At 42.9% G+C, this 21,563-nt stretch overlaps 1 protein-coding gene across 3 annotated transcripts in view; it reads right to left on the bottom strand.

Moving 5' to 3' along the window:
• The window catches only part of LOC121307523 (collagen alpha-1(XXVII) chain B-like), a 153,079-nt gene that overhangs the window by 88,105 nt on the left and 43,411 nt on the right, over positions 1-21,563 (bottom strand). For all 3 annotated transcript variants that reach the window (XM_041239711.1, XM_041239709.1, XM_041239710.1), the window contains exons 6-7: positions 12,787-12,840; positions 11,919-11,972 (exon numbers count right to left, since the gene is read on the bottom strand). In XM_041239711.1, coding sequence (XP_041095645.1) covers positions 11,919-11,972; positions 12,787-12,840 — 108 coding nt within the window. The remainder of the gene's footprint in view (positions 1-11,918; positions 11,973-12,786; positions 12,841-21,563) is intronic.

Below are 21,563 nucleotides of genomic sequence, written 5' to 3'. Positions count from 1 at the left end.
CTAGGCCACCATCTTACACACAGATTGCTTCCATGAGCCAAACCTGCTTTTCAGCACAAACAGCTGAATCTATAGCCACAGCCTGGCTCTGCCAAGCCATAATACATTATACTGTCTACAGCAATCACTCTGATTGTAACAGAGGAGCCCAACTGGTTACAGCATGAGAAGCAGTAACTATAGTCTGAGCAATGGAGCTGCACAGACACAGCTTCAATAAAAAGAACAATGCCATTACCCTTGATTTTAATGGATTATTTTGCTCGATTTATTAATGGTTTGTGGCAGGGTACCCCGACCCTGTGTGTATTTTTGTGTTATACGTTGCATGTATGTATTGGTGCACGAAGTGTGGGTTATCAAGGATGATTTAAAATATACAGTTGTGTTTATACACCGGGATTGCACAATCACTTCACGTGCAGATAAAATGTGTATTAGTATACGAGCACGGGGATTGCACAAATTAGTTTTATTTGTTTAATTATTAAACCAACTGTTGTCTGTGTCCACTGTCTTCCAGGTCTGACATCACCACAGGCCATCCATGTCACATGGTTCAATAAAATAGAATGCAGGGGGACTTGATATCCCATAATTTCAAATTCACTTCACTTTAATTTAACCATACATGTATTTTTTTTTTTTTCTGTCTGGAAATTGCAGATGCATTTGAGGTGACGGTAAAACATTTCTGTTTTCAGAAAATGTGTTTTCGGTTGGCAAGCAAGCAAGAAGAAGTTATGGGTTAAAACTGTGGGTTACCATTTTCCAAGACACCTCCCCATTCTCTACAGCACCTCTGCACAGGTGACATTGTGTATTTAAGACAAGGTTCACTACATTACATGCTTAACCACTGCAAATGGCTGAAGAACAGTGTCCTGAATCATGTTCTGGTTTTTGGCAACACGACCACCAAACACTTTTAGTATTTCAATATTTTTCATACTGAACACACTAACCAAATGCACGTAAGTGCTTATATTTCAATGCCTGTGCCAATGTATTGTGGTCAGAGTTATAAAATAGTACCATACAGATCTGTAATTACTTGTGAAAAAGAACATTAATTAATTAACAGTAATTTAACTGCTCCCTTCTGCAAGCTTCTTTCTAGTTTCATACCATTAAAACCATAGAAACTAGCCTGTGCAACAGCTTCAAAATAGGGGACTAGTCAGCAATGGCATACAGGAACTATTAGTCATGAAAAGGTCTTCTTCTGAAGACTTGTCTTTATACATAGACTAGAATTATTACGTTGCACATGTTAATAATTATGTCGCACACATACAGTAATTAATTTATGTATCTTCATACTCCAGTTGTTTCCTACAATTATTATGAACATACATTATCTTTTGTAAGGGTGGTATGATTATATTCCTGTATATCATTATTAATACCATGCATGCCAATGTTTAGTTGCAAAATTAATTGTAACTTTCACTGGAATGATTTTTTCTCAGGACTTATACCGAGCTGATACTTTCAACATGGGCTTATAAACCAGCATCCTTCTGTAATATTAAAGATCTGTCTATCTATCTAATGGGTACCTTCAAATAGTCACCTCCCATGGAAGAAAAGTTTCTAAGAATACAACAGCCATCTTCTTAGCATCAAACTGTATTAAGCACTGGAAAGGTCGGAATACTGCACAACATTCCTGATGACTAAGATTTTCTGATAATTTGCAGAAACATTCTGGATGTAATTTGCGAGACCCCCCCCCCCCCCCCCCCCCCCCCCCCCCCCATTCAGATCTGGGAAGCAGACAAAAAAGAGACTCTTTTTGGTTAATTTTGATTTTTCCATTCGCACTGTTGGGTTTGTGATCTGTAACCACAAATAAAAATGATTTTACGTACAGCTCAAATTCTACTTTTTTTTCTCATTTTCTTATATTTAAAAATGATCAAATGGAAGGCTTGTTTTTCTTGAAACTAAGGCAACTGAGTACTATCAACAAAGCAAGCACTCCAGGATACATAAGCATAAGTACAGAAGCAGAAACAGGAAGCTACTCTAATGAACAGAATGATCAGGCACTGGGAACCTGACCTGTTCAATCACAGCTCGCCTGGCCTATTTTTCATTTTCTTCTTCTTTTCGTTATCATTATTTGAATTTAGAGTGTCCAATTACACTGAACAAAAATATAAACGCAACATGCAACAACTTCAAAGATTTTACTGAGTTACAGTTCATATAAGGAAATCAGTCAATTGAAATAAATTCATTAGGCCCTAATCTATGGATTTCACATAACTGGGAATACAGATATGCACCTGTTGGTCACAGATACTTTAAAAAAAACAACAAAAAAAAAAAGGTAGGGGCGTGGATCAGAAAATCAGTCAGTATCTGGTGTGACCACCATTTGCCTTATGCAGTGCTACACACCTCCTCCTTCAGTTGATCAGGCTGTTGATTGTGGCCTGTGGAATGTTGTCCCACTCCTCTTAAATGGCTGTGCAAAGTTGATGGATATTGGCGGGAACTGGAACACGCTGTCATACACGTCAATCCAGAGCATCCCAAACATGCTCAATGGGTGACATGTCTGGTGAGTATGCAGGCCGTGGAAGAACTGAGATATTTTCAGCTTCCAGGAATTGTGTACAGATCCTTGCGACATGGGGCCGTGCATTATCATGCTGAAACATGAGGTGATGGCGGCGGATGAATGGCACGACAATGGGCCTCAGGATCTCATCATGGTATCTATGTGCATACAAATTGCCATCAATAAAATGCAATTGTGTTCACTGTCCGTAGCTTATGCCTGCCCATACCATAACCCCACCTCCACCATAGGGCACTCTGTTCACAACGTTGACATCGGCAAACCACTCACCCACACGACATCATACACTCTGTCTGTCATCTGCCCAGTACAGTTTAAACTGGGATTCATCCATGAAGAGCACACTTCTCCAGCATGCCAGTGGCCATCGAAGGTGAGCATTTGCCCACTGAAGTTGGTTACGACACCAAACTGCAGTCAGGTCAAGACCCTGATGAGGATGACGAGCACGCAGCTTCCCTGAGATGGTTTCTGACAGTCTGTGCAGAAATTCTTCGGTTGTGCAAACCCACAGTTTCATCAGCTGTCCGAGCGGCTGGTCTCAGACAATCCTGCAGGTGAAGAAGCCGGATGTGGAGGTCTTGGGCTGGCGTGGTTACAAGTGGTCTGCGGTTGTGAGGCCGGTTGAACGTACTGCCAAATTCTCTAAAACTTCATTGGAGGCGGCTTATGGTAGAGAAATGAACATTCAATTCTCTGGCAACAGCTCTGTTGGACATTCCTGCAGTCAGCATGCCAATTTCACACTCCCTCAAAACTTGAGACATCTGTCGCATTGTGTTGTGTGACAAAACTGCACATTTTAGAGTGGCCTTTTATTGTCACCAGCACAAGATGCACCTGTGTAATGATCATGCTGTTTAATCAGCTTCTTGATATGCCACATGTCAGGTGGATGGATTATCTTGGCAAAGGAGAAATGCTCACTAACAGGGATGTAAACAAATTTATGCACAAAATTTGAGAGAAATAAGCTTTTTGTGCATATGGAAAATTTCTGGGATCTTTTATTTCAGCTCATGAAACATGGGACCAACACTTTACATGATGCGTTTATATTTTTGTTCAGTGTATTTTACCCCTGGATTTCTCCCCAAATTTACTAAAAAAACACCTGAATTAATAATAGTACAAACAAAATGACTCCATCTGTATTAACTCAGATAAACCACAACATTGTTTTACTTTCCGACAGTGCATTAAATGGCACTATAAGCAAATTACTTATTGCATTTGGCAGTGATAGGTAAAAATGTGCACAAAAAGCAATTCAGCACATTTCTCTATACCGCAGACCTAAAGCAAGGTTTTCCCCCAGATTTTGTTTCATTTTATAGAAATTTTTACCTGACACATTGTGGTAGAGCAGAGGCTCTACCCGTGTGTGTGGATAAAGGTTTGATGACTGGTGGCCATCTTGGTGAAGGCACAGCCTGCAACCACGATGGCTACCGTTTTGGTTGATTGTTTGATTGTTTGGTAGAGTCTGGAATGTGGAATGTGGCCAGGAGGTGGTTGATTGAATGATTCACTGTCAATCATCCCCTGGACACATGATATAAAAGGCATGTTTGTTATTTGAGAATGTGCAGGAGGAGAGGAGTTGGATGGGGATTGTTGGTGGACAACAATCTTCAAGTCTTGCCACAGATTCTCTGACTAGGCCACTCCAGGACATTCACTTTCTTGTTTTTAAGCCACTCCAGCGTCACGTTGGCTGTGTGCTTGGGGTCATTGTCCTTCTGAAAGGCAAATCTCCACCCCAGTCTTAGGTCTTTTGCAGACTGAAGAAAGTTTTCCTCAAGGATTTGCCTGTATTTAGCACCATCCATTTTGCCCTCTACCCTGACAAGCTTCCCAGTCCCTGCCGATGAAAAGCATCCCCATAGCATGATGCTGCCACCACCATGCTTCACAGTAGGGATGGTGTTACCTGGGTGATGTGCTGTGTTGGGTTTGTGCCAGACATAACGCTTTGCATTTAGGCCAAATTGTTCAATTTTTGTTTAATCAGACCACAGAATCTTTTACCACATAGTTTCAGAGTCTCCCACATGCCTTTATGCAAATTCCAAGCAGGATTTTACTTGAGCATTTTTTCAGAAATGGCTTCTTTCTTGCCACTCTTCCATACAGGCCAGATTTGTGGAGTACCTCAGCTACTGTTGACACATGGAGAGTTTCTCCCATCTCAGCCATGGAATGCTGTAGGTCTTTCACAGTTGTCATTGGCCTCTTGGTGGCTTCTTACCCAGCTGCTCAGTTTGGGAGGACGGCCTGCTCTAAGCAGATTCTGGGTGGTGCCATATACCTTCCACTTCTTAATGATCGACTTGACTGTGGTCCAAGGGATATTCAATGCTTTTGAAATCTTTTTATACCCCTCCCCTGATCTGTGCCTTTCCACAACTGTATCCCGGAGTTGTTTTGAAAGCTCCTTGGTCTTCATGGTAGTATCTTTGCTTTGAATGCACTACCCAACTGTGGGACCTTACAGAGACAGGTGTATTTAATCTGAAATCAAGTGAACCACTTTTATTGCACACATATGGGCTCCATTTAACTTATTGTGTGAATTCTGAAGGCAACTGGTTGCACCTGAGCTTATTTAGGATTGTCATAGCAAAGGGGATGAATACTTATCTAATGAAGACTTTTCAGGTTTTTATTTTTAATTAATTTGTTTTTTCACCCCCCCCCCCCCCCCATTTTTTCACACGTTGAAAGTGTTGAGTAGGTTGTGTAAATCAAAGGAAAAAAATCCCATTTAAATGCATCAAGATTTCAGGTTGTAACACAACAAACTGTGAAAACGCCCAAGAGGAAGAATACTTCCTATAGGCACTGTAACTCTGCAGCATACCAACTGAAAATATACATTAAAGGAATACCTTATACCTTTGTATTACACATATATGTTTATTATCCCACTACACTGCACTCATAGATATTTGCATATTTAATATCATATTTACCTGTGGGGCAGTCACTGAGAAAGCAAAGCAATGTGGAATATGTGGAATGAGGCCAGTATAAAAATGACCGCTAGAAGCATCCACTGGTAATCCCATCCCCTATTCCTAGACCTTTAAGGAAAGTTTTCTGTTTGAACTATTTGTTAGACAAACCCACAATATAGACTAGAACATTCCAGCAGAACAGAAGAGAACTGTGCAAAGTTTGAGAAGGTATTCTGAAAGTCAGAAAAAGCATATCGAAATGGGAGATTGACTATAGGCTCTTATGTTTACACAGTGCTGGAAGGTGAAAACACGTGAACAGCAAGAAAAATAACTAATAAGTTTACTTTACTGGGAGACCTCCTCAGAATTAATCATGAAGTAGCTAATAGCATACTTTAGACTTGGTTGCCCGATGGTACTGTTGACAGTAACTTTAAGCGGGGAAAAGAGACCTCTGATAGAGTTCATAGATTGTTGACATTTCCCCCTCTCTCTCTCTCTTATATTGATGGGGAAGGTTAAAGGTGAGCCCAGTGTTTCTATGTGCGTTGACATGGGTAGGTTTGTCAAACCGACACGTTTATGGTTCATTTGTTTTTGTACATCTAACACTCCAACTGTTCAGGGTTTTTCCATGGAGACTTATATTGTACTGAACTGTGAATCTTTGTAAAACCACAGCACAAGTTTCAGGAAGCTGGGGAATCTGCTCCTGCAATACATGTCTGAAATTCCCATTAAAAGGGGTTACTGCTGCACAAATTCATACCACATTGAAAAGTAATACTATTTTTTTTTTTTTTTTTTTACACAAACATGGTTTGGCAAGGTACTGTAGGCCTGAAAACCCAGTCCCTTGGAAGTGTAAAAAACACACATTTCTATTCTAGAAAATTTCTCCCCCACAGATTTTTCCATTACAACTTCCCATGGAATATGAATGGTTTGTTCCAAACTCTATGGCAAAATGTCATACCTGTTACAATATACAGTACAAAAGCCAGAATTCAAAAGCACTTGATCCAATACTATTTTATACACTGGCACCAACATTTATAAAAATAACTATATTTACACACTATACCACACATGAAAAACATATGGCAGTTTGATTTGATAAAGCTGCTCTTCATTTTACACTTTGCTGAGCTTCAAAGCTGAAGTATCGCTGCTGGAGCTGACCACAATTCCCATTTGTGTCCAAGAGGAGGATTACCTCAAGAGATTTCTGAGGAATGATAGAATTGCTACGCTGTTGCTAATAAAATATATTTGCACTCACCAAAAAATGATGCCTTCTATAGCAAAAAGTACCAAATAAACAAAAAGATCTGTGAATTATAAGGTGACTGAGATGTAAATCTATGCAATTAATGAAATGAGTTTAATAGTTTAAGTTTAATAGACTTTACAGATTTACCTCAGGTTTCTCAGACCCCATAACCAATAATCTTGGCCTACATAATGTTATCTTCAGTACTGAAGTTTAAGACTAGTGCTAATTGGGGTGTGTGAAACCACCCCTAAAGATTGAGCCCAAAGGCTTACTGCAAGATCAAGGTCTACTTATTACTACTTAAATTATATTGAAGGCTGAATGCAAGTGTACAAACCAACTCCAAAGCAGCAAATTTACTTACGAAAAATGAAAATATTAACATGCTCATCCCTGAACTTTTCAGAATCATCCCCTGAAAGATAGCCAGGAACTGATGAATGAGAAATCCCAGCCTTCGTGTAATTGTATTTGACATGCTGTTCCCTCCATTAGTTTCTGCATCGTGAGCGAGACGGCCATCCCTTGTTCCAGGATATTCATGAACATGTGCACACAGTGATTTCTGGAACACGGTTTTCCATCCAGGTGCTGAGAGAAACGCACCACTGGATTCACGTCAAGGCTTTGGGCCCCTCTCAAGTAGAATTTGAGCTCCATATATATATTTCCATTCCTTGTGACTTGGCGGTGTGTGTATGGCACAGGGCAAAGCCTTCTTAAAACAAGTAACCTGCTGACACACTGGCTACAAAACTGGCTCAAGAACATTCCAGCTGTCTATACTGGATAGACTTGGATACCAGAAAATACTCTTCTGTCAGTCAAATCTAATACTATATACATTTTAAGACTGGAAAACAAGCCTGTAATATATATCATGGGTAGCCGAAAATATGGTGAACTATGATACCATGGCTATTGTTTCATGGTCACACATGGTGTAACTAGGACTTCTTGAGTTGAACAGGGTTTGACTGTCATGCTGCAGTATATTCCAGGCATGGTCTGGCAGTGGCTAACCATGATACAATTGAGACGACCATGTTAATAGTTCATGGATGGTTTAGCTGCAAATTGTCCAAACATCTAAGCATTTACTTGAATTCTGGTTGGAAATAAAGTTGTTTCTATTCAGTTTTGGACCCTGGCTATTGGTCATGTTGATAGTCGTTACGTTTGGAGAAAGTCTGGTGAGGCGTACAAAGAAAAGAACACCATACCTACTGTCAAGCATGGAGGCGGTAATATCCTTCAAATTGGGCTGTTTTTCCTCTAATGGCACAGGAAATTTAGTTCCAATACATGGTAAAACTGATTCCATAGCATACCAAAAGATATTGGCCAATCATCTGAAACCCTCCGCTACAAAACTTGGTTTAAAGCGCAACTGGACGTTCCAACACAACAACGATCCAAAGCACGCATCAGAATCTACTTCAGAATGGTTAAAGAAGAATACAATCAAGGTTCTGGAATGGCCTCGTCAAAGTCCTGATCTAAATCCGATTGAGAATCTTTGGTATGAGTTGAAGAAGGCTGCGCACAAGAGAAGTCCTCTGAATTTGAAGACAGGCAACGTTTTAGTATCATTAAAACAAAAAGACATGAGCGATTGTTGCGGTTTTAATTTAATAATGGGTTTAAATAAAACTTGAGCTAAAATTATATGAACATTATCCAATTATTGTGACAATTAACCCTCTGTACTCGCAATCCACCAGTTCTACTAAATTTGATACATTGCATACAGCACACTCTGCTCAATCCAGTCCTTCAACGGACTCATCTGAGCTTTTCTTCTTATATTATGACTTAATTTGTCTTGTTCATTGCAGCAGTCTTTGATTATTGTTATGTCTGCATTTATGAATGCATATGACTATTTTTGAGTAATCCCTTTTTCATGACATGCCTTACACATTTTTTTCAGCTGCTGGTAAATCGGTATTCGGCCAAGCATATGGCATAGCAGTTAGCGTAGGTGCATGTGGATTGTGAGGTCAGAGGTTCAGTATTCCACTGAGGTTGACTTAGCCTAGCCGCAACTGGAGCGAGAAGTCTGGAACTGGCAGCCTGCCTGTGTGGAGACGAGGCAATTCTTTAATCATTAGAAACAACCTAATCAGAGCCTGTCACTCTCAGACAGAGAGAGAGAGAGAAGTGCTGACAGTAGTGCAAATAGAATCTCATTGTGAAAATACTGTGGAGATTTATACAACAATACCAGTCTGGGGCACCAACTCACAGTGGCTATTACGATTTAATACATTAGGTATTTTTCTCTTTTTAGTTTGTTTTCAATGTAACTTTTACAGCATCTTCCACAGTTGTTACTGTCTGTTTTGCACTACGTATTTTTGAAAATGTATTTCGTGCTCATTAAAACTGAGTGGAAATGGAACTGTGGACCTCAGTTGACCAAATATTCAAATGTACATTAAAAATGGACTGCTTTCTCATCTACACTTTCCAAATCGTAAAATTTTTTACCTGTGTAATTACCTGCATTTAGTACGAATCTGAACTGCTGTTTCTGCTTGCACGACTATTTGCTATGCTTATACTACAGTACTCCAGCAAGAATGTCTTCTGAAAAGACTGCAGCCTTCAGGGGGTCTTCCCAAAAAAAAAAAAAAGGGTAAATAAATAATATCCTACGTACGACTTATTCCTTCATTAGTTTGTTGTTTTATGTGGGTTGTCAAGCCTATTGCTTAAAGCCATATTTTGGGTTTTATTAAAACCATTTTTCATGAGAACCTCTCTACAACAACAGAATACAATATGGCCAGACTGTTTTTTGTTGTGTTCAGTAAATTATGCAAAGCAAGAAGACATCTGAGTATGCAAGGCTAGAAAGCAAGCATGATTTTAAAAGCATAATAAAATAATTAAGATCAAACTTAGTCGACTTTTTTTTTTTTTATAATATGTAAAAAGAAAATCTGACTACTTTTCATGGTTATAAAAAACCCGATTCAAGCCTATTACGACCCTCCTAAAACTGCTGACATTCACCTCAACACCAGCTTTTTTCTTTTCTTTAACGTAAAACAAAAAACAGTCATTATTTAATTTCAAGCTTTCAATCAAGACGCTGATTTGATGCAACTCCAGTGCAATGCAATGTAACTGTCACGCAATTTGTCAACTCCACTGTAACAGAATTTGAAGAAACTTGCAATATAAACAGTGTTTTTGGAGAACAGACTTGTGCCATTACATAATTGCTTTTTATAGCAAGTCAGCAGTTTAGACATCTGTCGTAATAGCACACCCCCCCTCTCTGTAAAGAGTCCAAGGGGGGGCTAGCAAAGCACAGACCAACATGTGGGATTAACACATTGCTGGGTTAATAACAAAGACAGGAAATGCGTTAAATTTAGAGAATCATTCATTTAATGTAGTATGGCAGCTATGTTCTATTGGAGCTAATGCTTTCTCCTAGAGATTACCTAGGAGTCAGTTACAGGCTTTGTCTTCTTTTTGGCCAGAGACCATTTATGGACTAACTCTCTGGTTCAGTGCCAGATGTAATTTACGTTGTTTCTCTAAGTATTTTTCCATCAGCGTTTAATATTTTCTTACCAAAGGCATTTAATATAACACATGTGGGCGCAGCTAGCCTGCCAAGTGAATTAGACTTAAACTGTACATGTTTTATGAAAACCTAGGCCTAAAAACAATGAAGCTAAATAATAATCACTTATTACGATACAGATGCTTTCTGGAAAGCAGGACAATGCAGATATTATGGTATTATATTGATGAAATATGTTTCTCGATTCTGGCGCTGCGACAGTTCCTTTACATCTTTCAGCTGCACAGTTATTCATATCGCCATTCCATACTAAAACATTTGTCTGCCACAAAAAAGAAAACTATTTTTATTGTACTGAACTACAACTGAATTCCCTGGTTCATATAAACAATGGAGCTTGGTGGAAATATTCCAGCAGGGATTTGGCACCCATCTGGATGTGTAATAGGTAAGGGAGCAAGGCAGATCTCAGATGTGTGAACAGGCTGAATGATACATTTTCCAATCCCCAGCAGGATCCTCCGCTTTTATTGAAAACAGACAAAGACAAGCGACTGCTCTAATGAAGGAATGAAAAGTCAAGCCTCGCTCAGCAAAAAATAATTCCTGGCAGGTGCCGTTGCTCTAACCACTGAAACGATAAAGGGCAGACTTTGAAGCAGAAATGAAAGTCTTTATCAAAGATGGCAGCAAACAGAATGCCACGCCAGTCAATATAAGGGTCTAACACAACATCAAGATCATACACCTCATTTACATACATTTTAACAGCGAATCGATTCATTAAACATTCTCACTTAACCTGCTGATTTTCAACTTGCTGCACAATCTTTCTTGTTCAACACAGCATAATAAAATAATGTAAAATGACTTTCTACCCCCCTGTGCTGGGAGGATTAAGGCTTAACTTACTGCCTGTAGGTACTGCGATACACAAAAGCTGGTTTGTGCCAGCCATGGAATTTCTGTCAGTGTAGAGCTTCCTTTGCATGAGAGAAACACTGATGGAAAAATAAGTGAATGTCTGTAAATCAAGTGCTTTGATTGGTCAAGAGGGATTTAAATGTTGCTATAGCTTTAATGTAAAACTAATGGTGGTTTGAATATCTTACGAATGATGTCAGCCATGTTAACAAAAAAAACTGTACAAACTGCTCTTATCACTGCTAACACTTCATAAAGTCTCATGTTTGAAAGCGATATATCTGGTCCTTGTTATACTGTTTTGCAAGACAGTGTAATTGAAGTTGTACTGAGTAATCTTGATCGTTAGCCATACTCAGAAGAACCATTATGTTGTACAGTTCCCCCATACATTGTGTTGGGTGGGGACGTTTCTCTGCTTTTGTTTTAAAATGAAAACCCAACTACTGACATGAAACACTGGTCACACAGTGTATTACTGGTTATGCTGGGATCTAAGCCCAGGATCTACAGAGTCTTGGGCAGTCACTCCAACTGCTAGAACAGTCTGCCTCCTAATTGATATGGGCTGTTCCAGAATGTCTCAAACTGACTCACTTCTTGTTTTTTCGTTCCTACCTTTCGACCACTTTCTCCAGGCAAACCAGGTGAGCCCACTCGCCCACGGTCTCCCTAGAATAAAAAAAAACAAGCACATGATTTAAATGTATGGCATTGTATTATGGCTGTAACTATACTACATTTGCAATACTGCTACCACTACTACAACTGCTAATATCTCATAAACCTGTTCTGCTTCCAACTGTACATTTCCTGGGTTACAGAAACTAATGTCACCCTTCTTCTTTGACCTGTGACCGAAGTTGGCGACCATATTAGGGTCTTGAGACTCTTCGAGATACTGCATTGGCTTCATACTCGCTATGCTGTATGCAGTAATTCTCTGTCAAGTTTGATCGTGGGTACCGTGCAAGAAAAATGAACCATTTTTTATAATGCTTCCATTACTAGTGTTGCCCTGCAAAAACTGCCCTCTTTGTAGATGGCTAGAAGTTATGCAGACACCACCTCATGGCATCTTTATAGTTGGTACACAGCTGAATAATATGATTCACTCAAAGTTCTGTTACAAACAACGTCCACTAGAAAAGAACCATTTCGCTGCCACATTGAGATAATGCCGCCAGGAATGCTTTGTAAAACTAACCTTTCTAGTATTACTGGTAAGTAAAATTATAATTAATCAAACACTGGTTTGTTAGAGTTTAGGAGGCAACATAATGCAGCTGTCGAGAAAAAACAAACATTTAAGGGATTTGAAGAGCTCCATATGTCAGAAGATGTGGGTCCCTGTGAAAAAGTTGTGTTTTGCTGTTTGTTCTATTCCAAATGGTACTTTTTGAAGACAAATCTCATCTAATTTTCTGCCAGCCACTACCACATCTCATTATTTTTACCTAGAAAGTTCCAAAACCAAAAAACTCACCTTTTGTCCATTTGGTGCCCTTCCAGGTGAAAGGCCAGGATCTCCCTTTCTTCCCTGAAATACAAATTCAATACTAGTTATTTCAGTCATGCTAGCCCCCATGAAAACACCCCAGACTCCATCTGTCTTAAATGGCAGCCCTCTTTCATCTTGACCTGCTGGCCTGTAAGTTTGTTCTGTTAGTGTTCATACTGTATAGAGGCCCCCTCCGGAGTGTGCTTTTAGACTAGTCTCCTTAGTCTTTACTATAGAGAGCAAACAGGATTAAAGAAAGTAGATGGAAAAGTCTCACTTAAGCAATATGTCAACAACAGACCTGTCATGGCTTCTTTAATAGAAATTTATTAAACATATGTATAAGGCACCTAAACATACTTGTTTCCTTTGCAGATACAGGACGACGCAGTAAACCATTTTTGCTTTTGCACACTTCAACAGACCTCTTTACATTTTGCCATTATTAACCCTTCAAGTGTCTGCCTATCAACTGTATTGCCCTTTAAGTGACCTGAAAGGTTTGGCGCGGACACTGGAGAAAATACTTGACTGATGCAGCTGACTAGATTTTTGAAAGTAATTTGAGAATGAATCAGTGCGAGGGCCTGCTGTTTAACATAAATCACCCGGAAGAGCACCAGAAAACTCTTACCACACTTACAAAAGCATGAACACTGTATCTCTCTGAAATCTACTTAGAATGACAAAAAGGGTAGAACATGTGTAAAAGCTCTTGATGTCTTAGACAAAAAAAACACTAGTCAGAACACAAAGGGGCAATTCTCTAAATCACAGTATTATTTATATCCGCTGCTGTTTAGATCGCTTGGACAGATCCCTTGACATCTCTACAAGTTTAGATCTCAGTCCATCACATATGATGTCTCATAATAACAACAACATCAACACCACCGCTCACCCACACCAATGCTGCGAGTAGACGATGAAATAAACTGCTTATTTCTAAGGACTCCTGCAATCAGTTTGCAGGGTTCCAGACTTCCCCGGTGATGATAGATGCCATCTAAGTGCAGTCATTAACATCAAACACCTGTAAAACACCAGCCACCCCCAACACCTAAGCACAACCAACAGGTTATGAAAAGGAACAGGTCAAACAGAGAAACATGACCTGCTCAAGTCAAGAATGACAGTAACAGATAATCAAATTACACATGGTTTTACAGCTCTTTGCAAATGTAAATATCGAAGAAAAGAACCATAAAAGCAGGTCTAAATAGCATTACATTACCCACTATGTATGCAATTTCCAATACAGTGAGATCTACCAGAAAACCCAGAACCAATAGCTCATGCTGGCTTCAGTCTAGAATTTCAAAATATTTACTTTGGCTTTTTTGATAAGAAAGTTATGTTCCCAGTATTCCACTTAACCTCAAGGTCAGTTAATTATATTTCTTAACCTTTAAGCAACATCGATATCCATCGTAAGTACTATATTCCTTCGAATTTAAGACACCCTTGAATTTAAGACTCAGCCAAACTTTCCCACCCTCAATTTGAGGAAAAAATAAAAATCTAATAAATATACATTTACAAAGACACAACCTCAATTATGCATATGGAGGCAGTTTGCGGCTGTCTGCTATCACACAGAGCATTACAGTTATGTGCTGCTTCTCATTTCAAGTTGTGATTACTCGCACCTGTTTTTCTCCCAGTTTGTGAACTGTGGTATTGCGTGGCATGTCGGAAAATACAGGGGTCTGATCAGCATTTCTGATCTGTCCAAGCTGGTACTGTAGAAACGCTGAAATTGTAAAAGCTTACCTTTGAATTCCTCAGGAGTAACTTTTTAAAATGTGTTTATTAAAAATGTCTTGACATGGGGGCTTGTAGCTCTAAACTAAAAACTACTTTTGGGGCCTGTGAACAAACTGTACAATCAACAAGGTCTGAAAAAGTAGTACATAGAAGGCTAAAATATGGAATAATGTAGCAGAAAAATACAAATCATTTTTGTAGTACAGCTTTCCAATATAATAATTACTTCCATCAACAGCATTAACTCTTCTACTGGTTTGGTAAAATAAATATTCATTTCTTCCCCAAGACAAGGCTTACTGAACATCCCCAACTCAAATCAGGTTGGCACGAATACCAATGGAAATTATTACTGCAGTAACAGTGATGAGGAAAAAAAAACAAAACAAAAACAGCAAGATGCTTCTGAAGCGGTCACCCTGAAGCAATCCCAGCCTGGTTAATTGGTAATGGTTTAACACATTAAACGTGATTCAGATGTTTCTGAAATCGAACCTGAATGAGGCTATGGCTGCCATGCAGGAAGAGCAGTGATGAGAGTACTATCGCTGCCTCTCCTTCCTAAAGCCAAAAGGGTCACGCTGCATTTCTCTTCAGCATCACAATCACAGTTGCGGAACATCAGAAATGGCCATATAGACAAACAACTTTTTGGCTTACACCAAACATTCATTTTAAATTGTACTTAAATGTAATTTATGTTGATAACATCAAACATGTGGACATCATGTTCATGTTTTTATTTAAAAATACACTCTCTTTGAATAAAACACCAATTATGAGCCAAGAGACTGGAATCAATGCTGAAGTTTTAGGACTGTTCAAGGACAAACATTCAAGCTTTTCAAGGCTGGTCCTTCATCAGGTAAATGTGAATTTTGTTAGCTGTTAATGGCCTTGTAACAAAGTGCCCGCCCCTGTGTATATTATCTGTTATGTGTTGCGTGTGGTGTGTTTAAATGTTGGTGTATAGACATTGGTACACGGGATATAAACGGGTCTGTGTAACACGAGTGTTTAAAAAATGTATATGTGTATTAGGCACGAGGATTGCACAGCACTTCACGTGCAAGTAAAATGTAGTAATATGTGAGCACGGGGAATTGCACTTTATTAATTCACGTGCTGGGATTCAAGTGAATAATTAATTGGTAATTGAATCCCAGCACAATAGTATATATAGATGCACGTTGGCACATACTGGGGGTTGGGTGTTCGGTGAGCGGAGAACGGGATTGGAGACGGAGAAAATAAGCAGTAGCAGTAGCAGTAATAATAATAGGGGAAAGTATCCGCTCACCGTGTTTGTCAGTGTCTGTGCGTCCACCGTTTTGTTAAGTATTAGTCCGTTTTTTGTTTGTCTGTTTTATTTTGGCTACCAGTGCCGTGTCCTTTTTCTGTTTGTTTGTTCAACCCTTTTATTTTGCAATAAACCGGCGCAAGCAAGCGCCATCATCATTTCATTTCATCCGTCCTGTGGTTTGTGTATTGCCTTACCTTTCCTGGTTCTGACGCCGCCCACTTCGGCCGTCTCTGTGACACGTGGTGTCCTGCGTGGGATAACAGCGCCTCCAAGCGTCAGACCAGGAGAGGTTTTTTTGTGTGGGAGAAAAAAAAAAAAAAAGGGGGCGTCTTTGGATTACAAAAAAAAAAAAAGAAAGAAATGGGGAGAAGCAGGAAAGAGGATAAAGAGGTGAGGGACAGGGAGGAGGAGTGCCGCCTAAGGGCCAGACATCCCCGGCGATGTAACCAGTCCTTGCCGGGGTGCCTCCTCTGCAACCAGGACCATCTCTTTGCCAATTGTCCCTTCCGCTGCCCCTACCAGGAGGGAGAGGAGGAACTGCCGCAGGAGAGGAAGGTGAGGAGGTGGCAGAGAAGGGGAAAGGGGAAGAGGAAGGCAGAGGTCCCACCGCTGTCTCCACAGCCGCACCAGTCTCCTGCAAGGGAGGGAGAGCCGCACCAGTCCCCTGTATCAAGGGGAGACTACACACCGCTCCCACCTCCACCACCAGGAGACTACACGCCGCTCCTACCTCCATGGGCAGGAGCAGAGCAGCAGGAGCTGCCTCTGCCTCCGCCACCTCCACCGGCAGGCGCAGAGCAGCAGGAGCTGCCTCTGCCTCCGCCACCTCCACCGGCAGGCGCAGAGCAGCAGGAGCTGCCTCTGCCTCCGCCACCTCCACCGGCAGGGGCAGAGCAGCAGGAGCTGCCTCTGCCTCCGCCACCTCCACCGGCAGGGGGAGAGCAGCAGGAGCTGCCTCTGCCTCCGCCACCTCCACCGGCAGGGGGAGAGCAGCAGGAGCTGCCTCTGCCTCCGCCACCTCCACCGGCAGGAGGAGAGCAGCAGGAGCTGCCTCTGCCTCCGCCACCTCCACCGGCAGGGGCAGAGCAGCAGGAGCTGCCTCTGCCTCCGCCACCTCCACCGGCAGGGGGAGAGCAGCAGGAGCTGCCTCTGCCTCCTTCACCACCGGCAGGAGCAGAGCAGCAGGAGCTGCCTCTGCCTCCGCCACCTCCACCGGCAGGAGCAGAGCAGCAGGAGCTGCCTCTGCCTCCGCCACCTCCACCGGCAGGAGCAGAGCAGCAGGAGCTGCCTCTGCCTCCGCCACCTCCACCGGCAGGAGCAGAGCAGCAGGAGCTGCCTCTGCCTCCGCCACCACCAGCAGAGGGTGAATGCCTGCTGGGTCCCTGTCCACCAGCAGAGGGTGAATGCCTGCTGGTATCACTTCCCCCACCAGCAGAGGGTGAATGCCTGCTGGTATCACTTCCCCCACCAGCAGAGGGTGAATGCCTGCTGGTATCCCTGTCCACCAGCAGAGGGTGAATGCCTGCTGGTATCCCTTCCCCCACCAGCAGAGGGTGAATGCCTGCTGGTATCACTTCCCCCACCAGCAGAGGGTGAATGCCTGCTGGTATCACTTCCCCCACCAGCAGAGGGTGAATGCCTGCTGGTATCACTTCCCCCACCATCACGAGGAGAGGAGCTGGAGCTTCCTCTGCCTCCACCTCCATCAGGGGGAGAGGAGCAGGAGCTGCCTCTCCCTGCACCACAAGGGCCAGGACTAGATGCTGGCGGTCCTCAGCAGCCCTTGCATAGGCTGCTGAGGGAAGCACGGGGAAGAACCTCCCGGCTGCAGTGGCCGAAAAGAGGGCCAACACCCGCACCCCAGCTTGTCCTGACTGCCAGCCTCGCTTCGCCCAAGGATGCCAGCCTCGCTTCGCCCAAGGATGCCAGCCTCGCTTCGCCCAAGGATGCCAGCCTCGCTTCGCCCAAGGATGCCAGCCTCGCTTCGCCCAAGGATGCCAGCCTCGCTTCGCCCAAGGATGCCAGCCTCGCTTCGCCCAAGGATGCCAGCCTCGCTTCGCCCAAGGATGCCAGCCTCGCTTCGCCCAAGGATGCCAGCCTCGCTTCGCCCAAGGATGCCAGCCTCGCTTCGCCCAAGGTTGCCCGCCGCTCTGCATCGCCTGGGGTTGCCCGCCGCTCTGCATCGCCTGGGGTTGCCCGCCGCTCTGCATCGCCTGGGGTTGCCCGCCGCTCTGCATCGCCTGGGGTTGCCCGCCGCTCTGCATCGCCTGGGGTTGCCCGCCGCTCTGCATCGCCTGGGGTTGCCCGCCGCTCTGCATCGCCTGGGGTTGCCCGCCGCTCCGCATCACAGCCGGAAGTACTGTGGCCGGAACCCCACGAAGGGGAGCTGCCGGCCACGAAGAAGGGGGAGGAGGTCTGGAGACCGCCAACCCCAGCAGCAGTTTCGCTGCCGGAGAAGGGGGAGGAGGTCTGGAGACCGCCAACCCCAGCAGCAGTTTCGCTGCCGGAGAAGGGGGAGGAGGTCTGGAGACCGCCAACCCCAGCAGCAGTTTCGCTGCCGGAGAAGGGGGAGGAGGTCTGGAGACCGCCAACCCCAGCAGCAGTTTCGCTGCCGGAGGAGGGGGAGGAGGTCTGGAGACCGCCAACCCCAGCAGCAGTTTCGCTGCCGGAGGAGGGGGAGGAGGTCTGGAGACCGCCAACCCCAGCAGCAGTTTCTCCGCCGGAGATCGTGGGGGAGGTCCGGAGACCTGCTCCCTCTGCAGTTTCTTCCCTGCAGGAAGAACGGTGGTTGAAGCCCCACCAAGGGGAGCTGCCGGCGCCGAAGGAGGGGGAAGGTCAGGAGACCACACCCCAAGCAGCCTTTCCGCTGCTAGGACTACCCTGGCAGGAGAATGCTACCCTGCTGACAGCATTACGACCTGTGGGCCCCTGGAAGCCTCTGGTCCTGGCCAAGGACTTTGGGCGGGACTTTTGGGCTTTTAAGGGGGGAGGTGGCCATTGAGGCCATGTGTGCTTTGCACAGGAGGGGGTATATGTAACAAAGTGCCCGCCCCTGTGTATATTATCTGTTATGTGTTGCGTGTGGTGTGTTTAAATGTTGGTGTATAGACATTGGTACACGGGATATAAACGGGTCTGTGTAACACGAGTGTTTAAAAATGTATATTTGTATTTAGGCACGAGGATTGCACAGCACTTCACGTGCAAGTAAAATGTAGTAATATGTGAGCACGGGGAATTGCACTTTATTAATTCACGTGCTGGGATTCAAGTGAATAATTAATTGGTAATTGAATCCCAGCACAATAGTATATATAGATGCACGTTGGCACATACTGGGGGTTGGGTGTTCGGTGAGCGGAGAACGGGATTGGAGACGGAGAAAATAAGCAGTAGCAGTAGCAGTAATAATAATAGGGGAAAGTATCCGCTCACCGTGTTTGTCAGTGTCTGTGCGTCCACCGTTTTGTTAAGTATTAGTCCGTTTTTTGTTTGTCTGTTTTATTTTGGCTACCAGTGCCGTGTCCTTTTTCTGTTTGTTTGTTCAACCCTTTTATTTTGCAATAAACCGGCGCAAGCAAGCGCCATCATCATTTCATTTCATTTCATCCGTCCTGTGGTTTGTGTATTGCCTTACCTTTCCTGGTTCTGACGCCGCCCACTTCGGCCGTCTCTGTGACAGGCCTCAAAACAGAACACTAATCCCAGGGCCCTTCAAATTTAACATGACCTCAAATTTAACATGCAATCCAAATTTCCCACCCTCAATTTGAGGAAAAATAAAAGCATAAATTACACATACAAGAGCCATTTATACAATAGAATATTGATTTTTTTGCAATGAAATGCTCCAAAACCATCTATTAGGCATATTGGTAAAACATATTGTATATTGGCAAATTAACATGCCTGTAACAACAGCAAATCTCTCCTAGTCTTCATCCTCTATGGAGGAGTTCTCTACCATCTGACATCTCCCAAACAATGACTCCTGCTTCTTTGAAAATGGCTGCCTGTATGTCATGGATGACTCGAGATCAGGCAGTAACGTTTTGGTACGTCTTTTCTCGGACAGTCAGTCACGTTGGTTTAGAAAGTGCACCTTAAATTTCAAGGAATACTGTATATTTAAAAAAAAATGATTTAAAATATATCCTTTCTGCTATGTTAAGCAGCTGAGCAGATCTCTTTCTGCTATACCTGCTGATTCTGGGGGGGGGTGGGGGGGGGGGTGGTTTGTAGTGAAGGGCAACGGACAAACACGCTGCTGCAGAAATCACTTCAGAGTGAGTAAACTGAGCAGATACTATAAATACAGTCAGGGCAGACAGAGCTTTGGTGCACAGAAAGCACCAGAAGAACTGTATATACTGGGTGTTGAGGAGCTTTCCGGGTGTTGAGGAGATGGGTAGTTATAGATCTCTTTTTATACAGCGCCTTTCATAGTGGACCACCATCACAAAGCGCTTTACAGAGGTAGGCTGTGAACTGTGCATTACATGCAGAGTCACTTATAATATGACCTTGATTTAACATCTCATCCACAGGATGGAGCACAAGGAGGTTAAGTGACTTGCTCCGGGTCACTCAGTGAGTCAGTCAATGGCAGAGGTGGGATATGGACCGGTGATCTTCTGTTTATAAACCCTAGACTTTAACCACTGGACCACACTTCTTCCTTAAATTTACTTGTATTGTAAAAAGTCACAAGAGAGCCATCAGGCAAACATTTCGGTATGGTTGACATACCTGTGTTAGAAAAGCAAAAACATCAAGTTACAGGTTTGATGGTATTTAAATTTGGATTCGAAAAGTTATTTATATGTTTTCTACTTCCTGACGGTTGTTTTTTCACTGCCATTGTCTTCATGGACTTTGCATTGTAGTTTAAGAGATCTTGTTGAATTTCGGACGGCTGCACCAAGCATTCAAAGGGTTACTACACTCGCAGACAGCAGCCGAGGTCAGGAGTTAAGATGTCCTGTTTCTCATCCCTCAGTCAGATTTTTTTTTTTTTTTTAAACATCCATTATGAATCTCCAGCCCAATGGGCTAATTTGTGTTTGTTTATAGGATCACAGTGCCTTTTTAAACAAAGTCTGTCTTTAGACGGATTCCAGTCTGACCACAGCACTTCAGGGGACAAGTTAACTGAACAACCCCCCTGCAATCTCTAATGAAAACACAGCCGAGCAGTCTGACTCACCACATCACGTCGCTGGCTAAGCCTAGACTCTACCTGGTGTCATAGAACAGACAGTGTAATTAACCAAGCAAAGGATGGGAAACAAAAACTCTTGGCCTGTGTGTTTTCTAAATGCAGTGGGTCTTAATAACTGCCTAGGTAGGGGAGATGTCCAGAGGGAATTCAATTGGGAAGTAGTCTACAAACCAAGAATGATATCGGTAACAAACACTCCACTTTTCTTACATTCACTAGTGTTGCAGGGGGACAAACTAATGGTTGCACAAAATCAGAAATGACTCTTAAACAGTGTTTTTTAAAGTTCCTATGGTGACTGAAAACAGAAATACGTGCATCTAAAACAAGAGGAGTACATTAGTTAAGATAACAGACGTTTCATAGCCTTACGCAAGTTGCTCTTGAACACATTATTGATAATGAATCAAAATAAATCCAAACTTGCGCTGTTTGCAAGACCTCTATTGAAAATCTTGTAATGTGTGAGAT

Source organism: Polyodon spathula, chromosome 56 (genome assembly GCF_017654505.1).
Source record: "Polyodon spathula isolate WHYD16114869_AA chromosome 56, ASM1765450v1, whole genome shotgun sequence".
Lineage (NCBI taxonomy): Eukaryota > Metazoa > Chordata > Actinopteri > Acipenseriformes > Polyodontidae > Polyodon > Polyodon spathula.
This window is presented reverse-complemented; position numbering and strand designations above follow the sequence as displayed.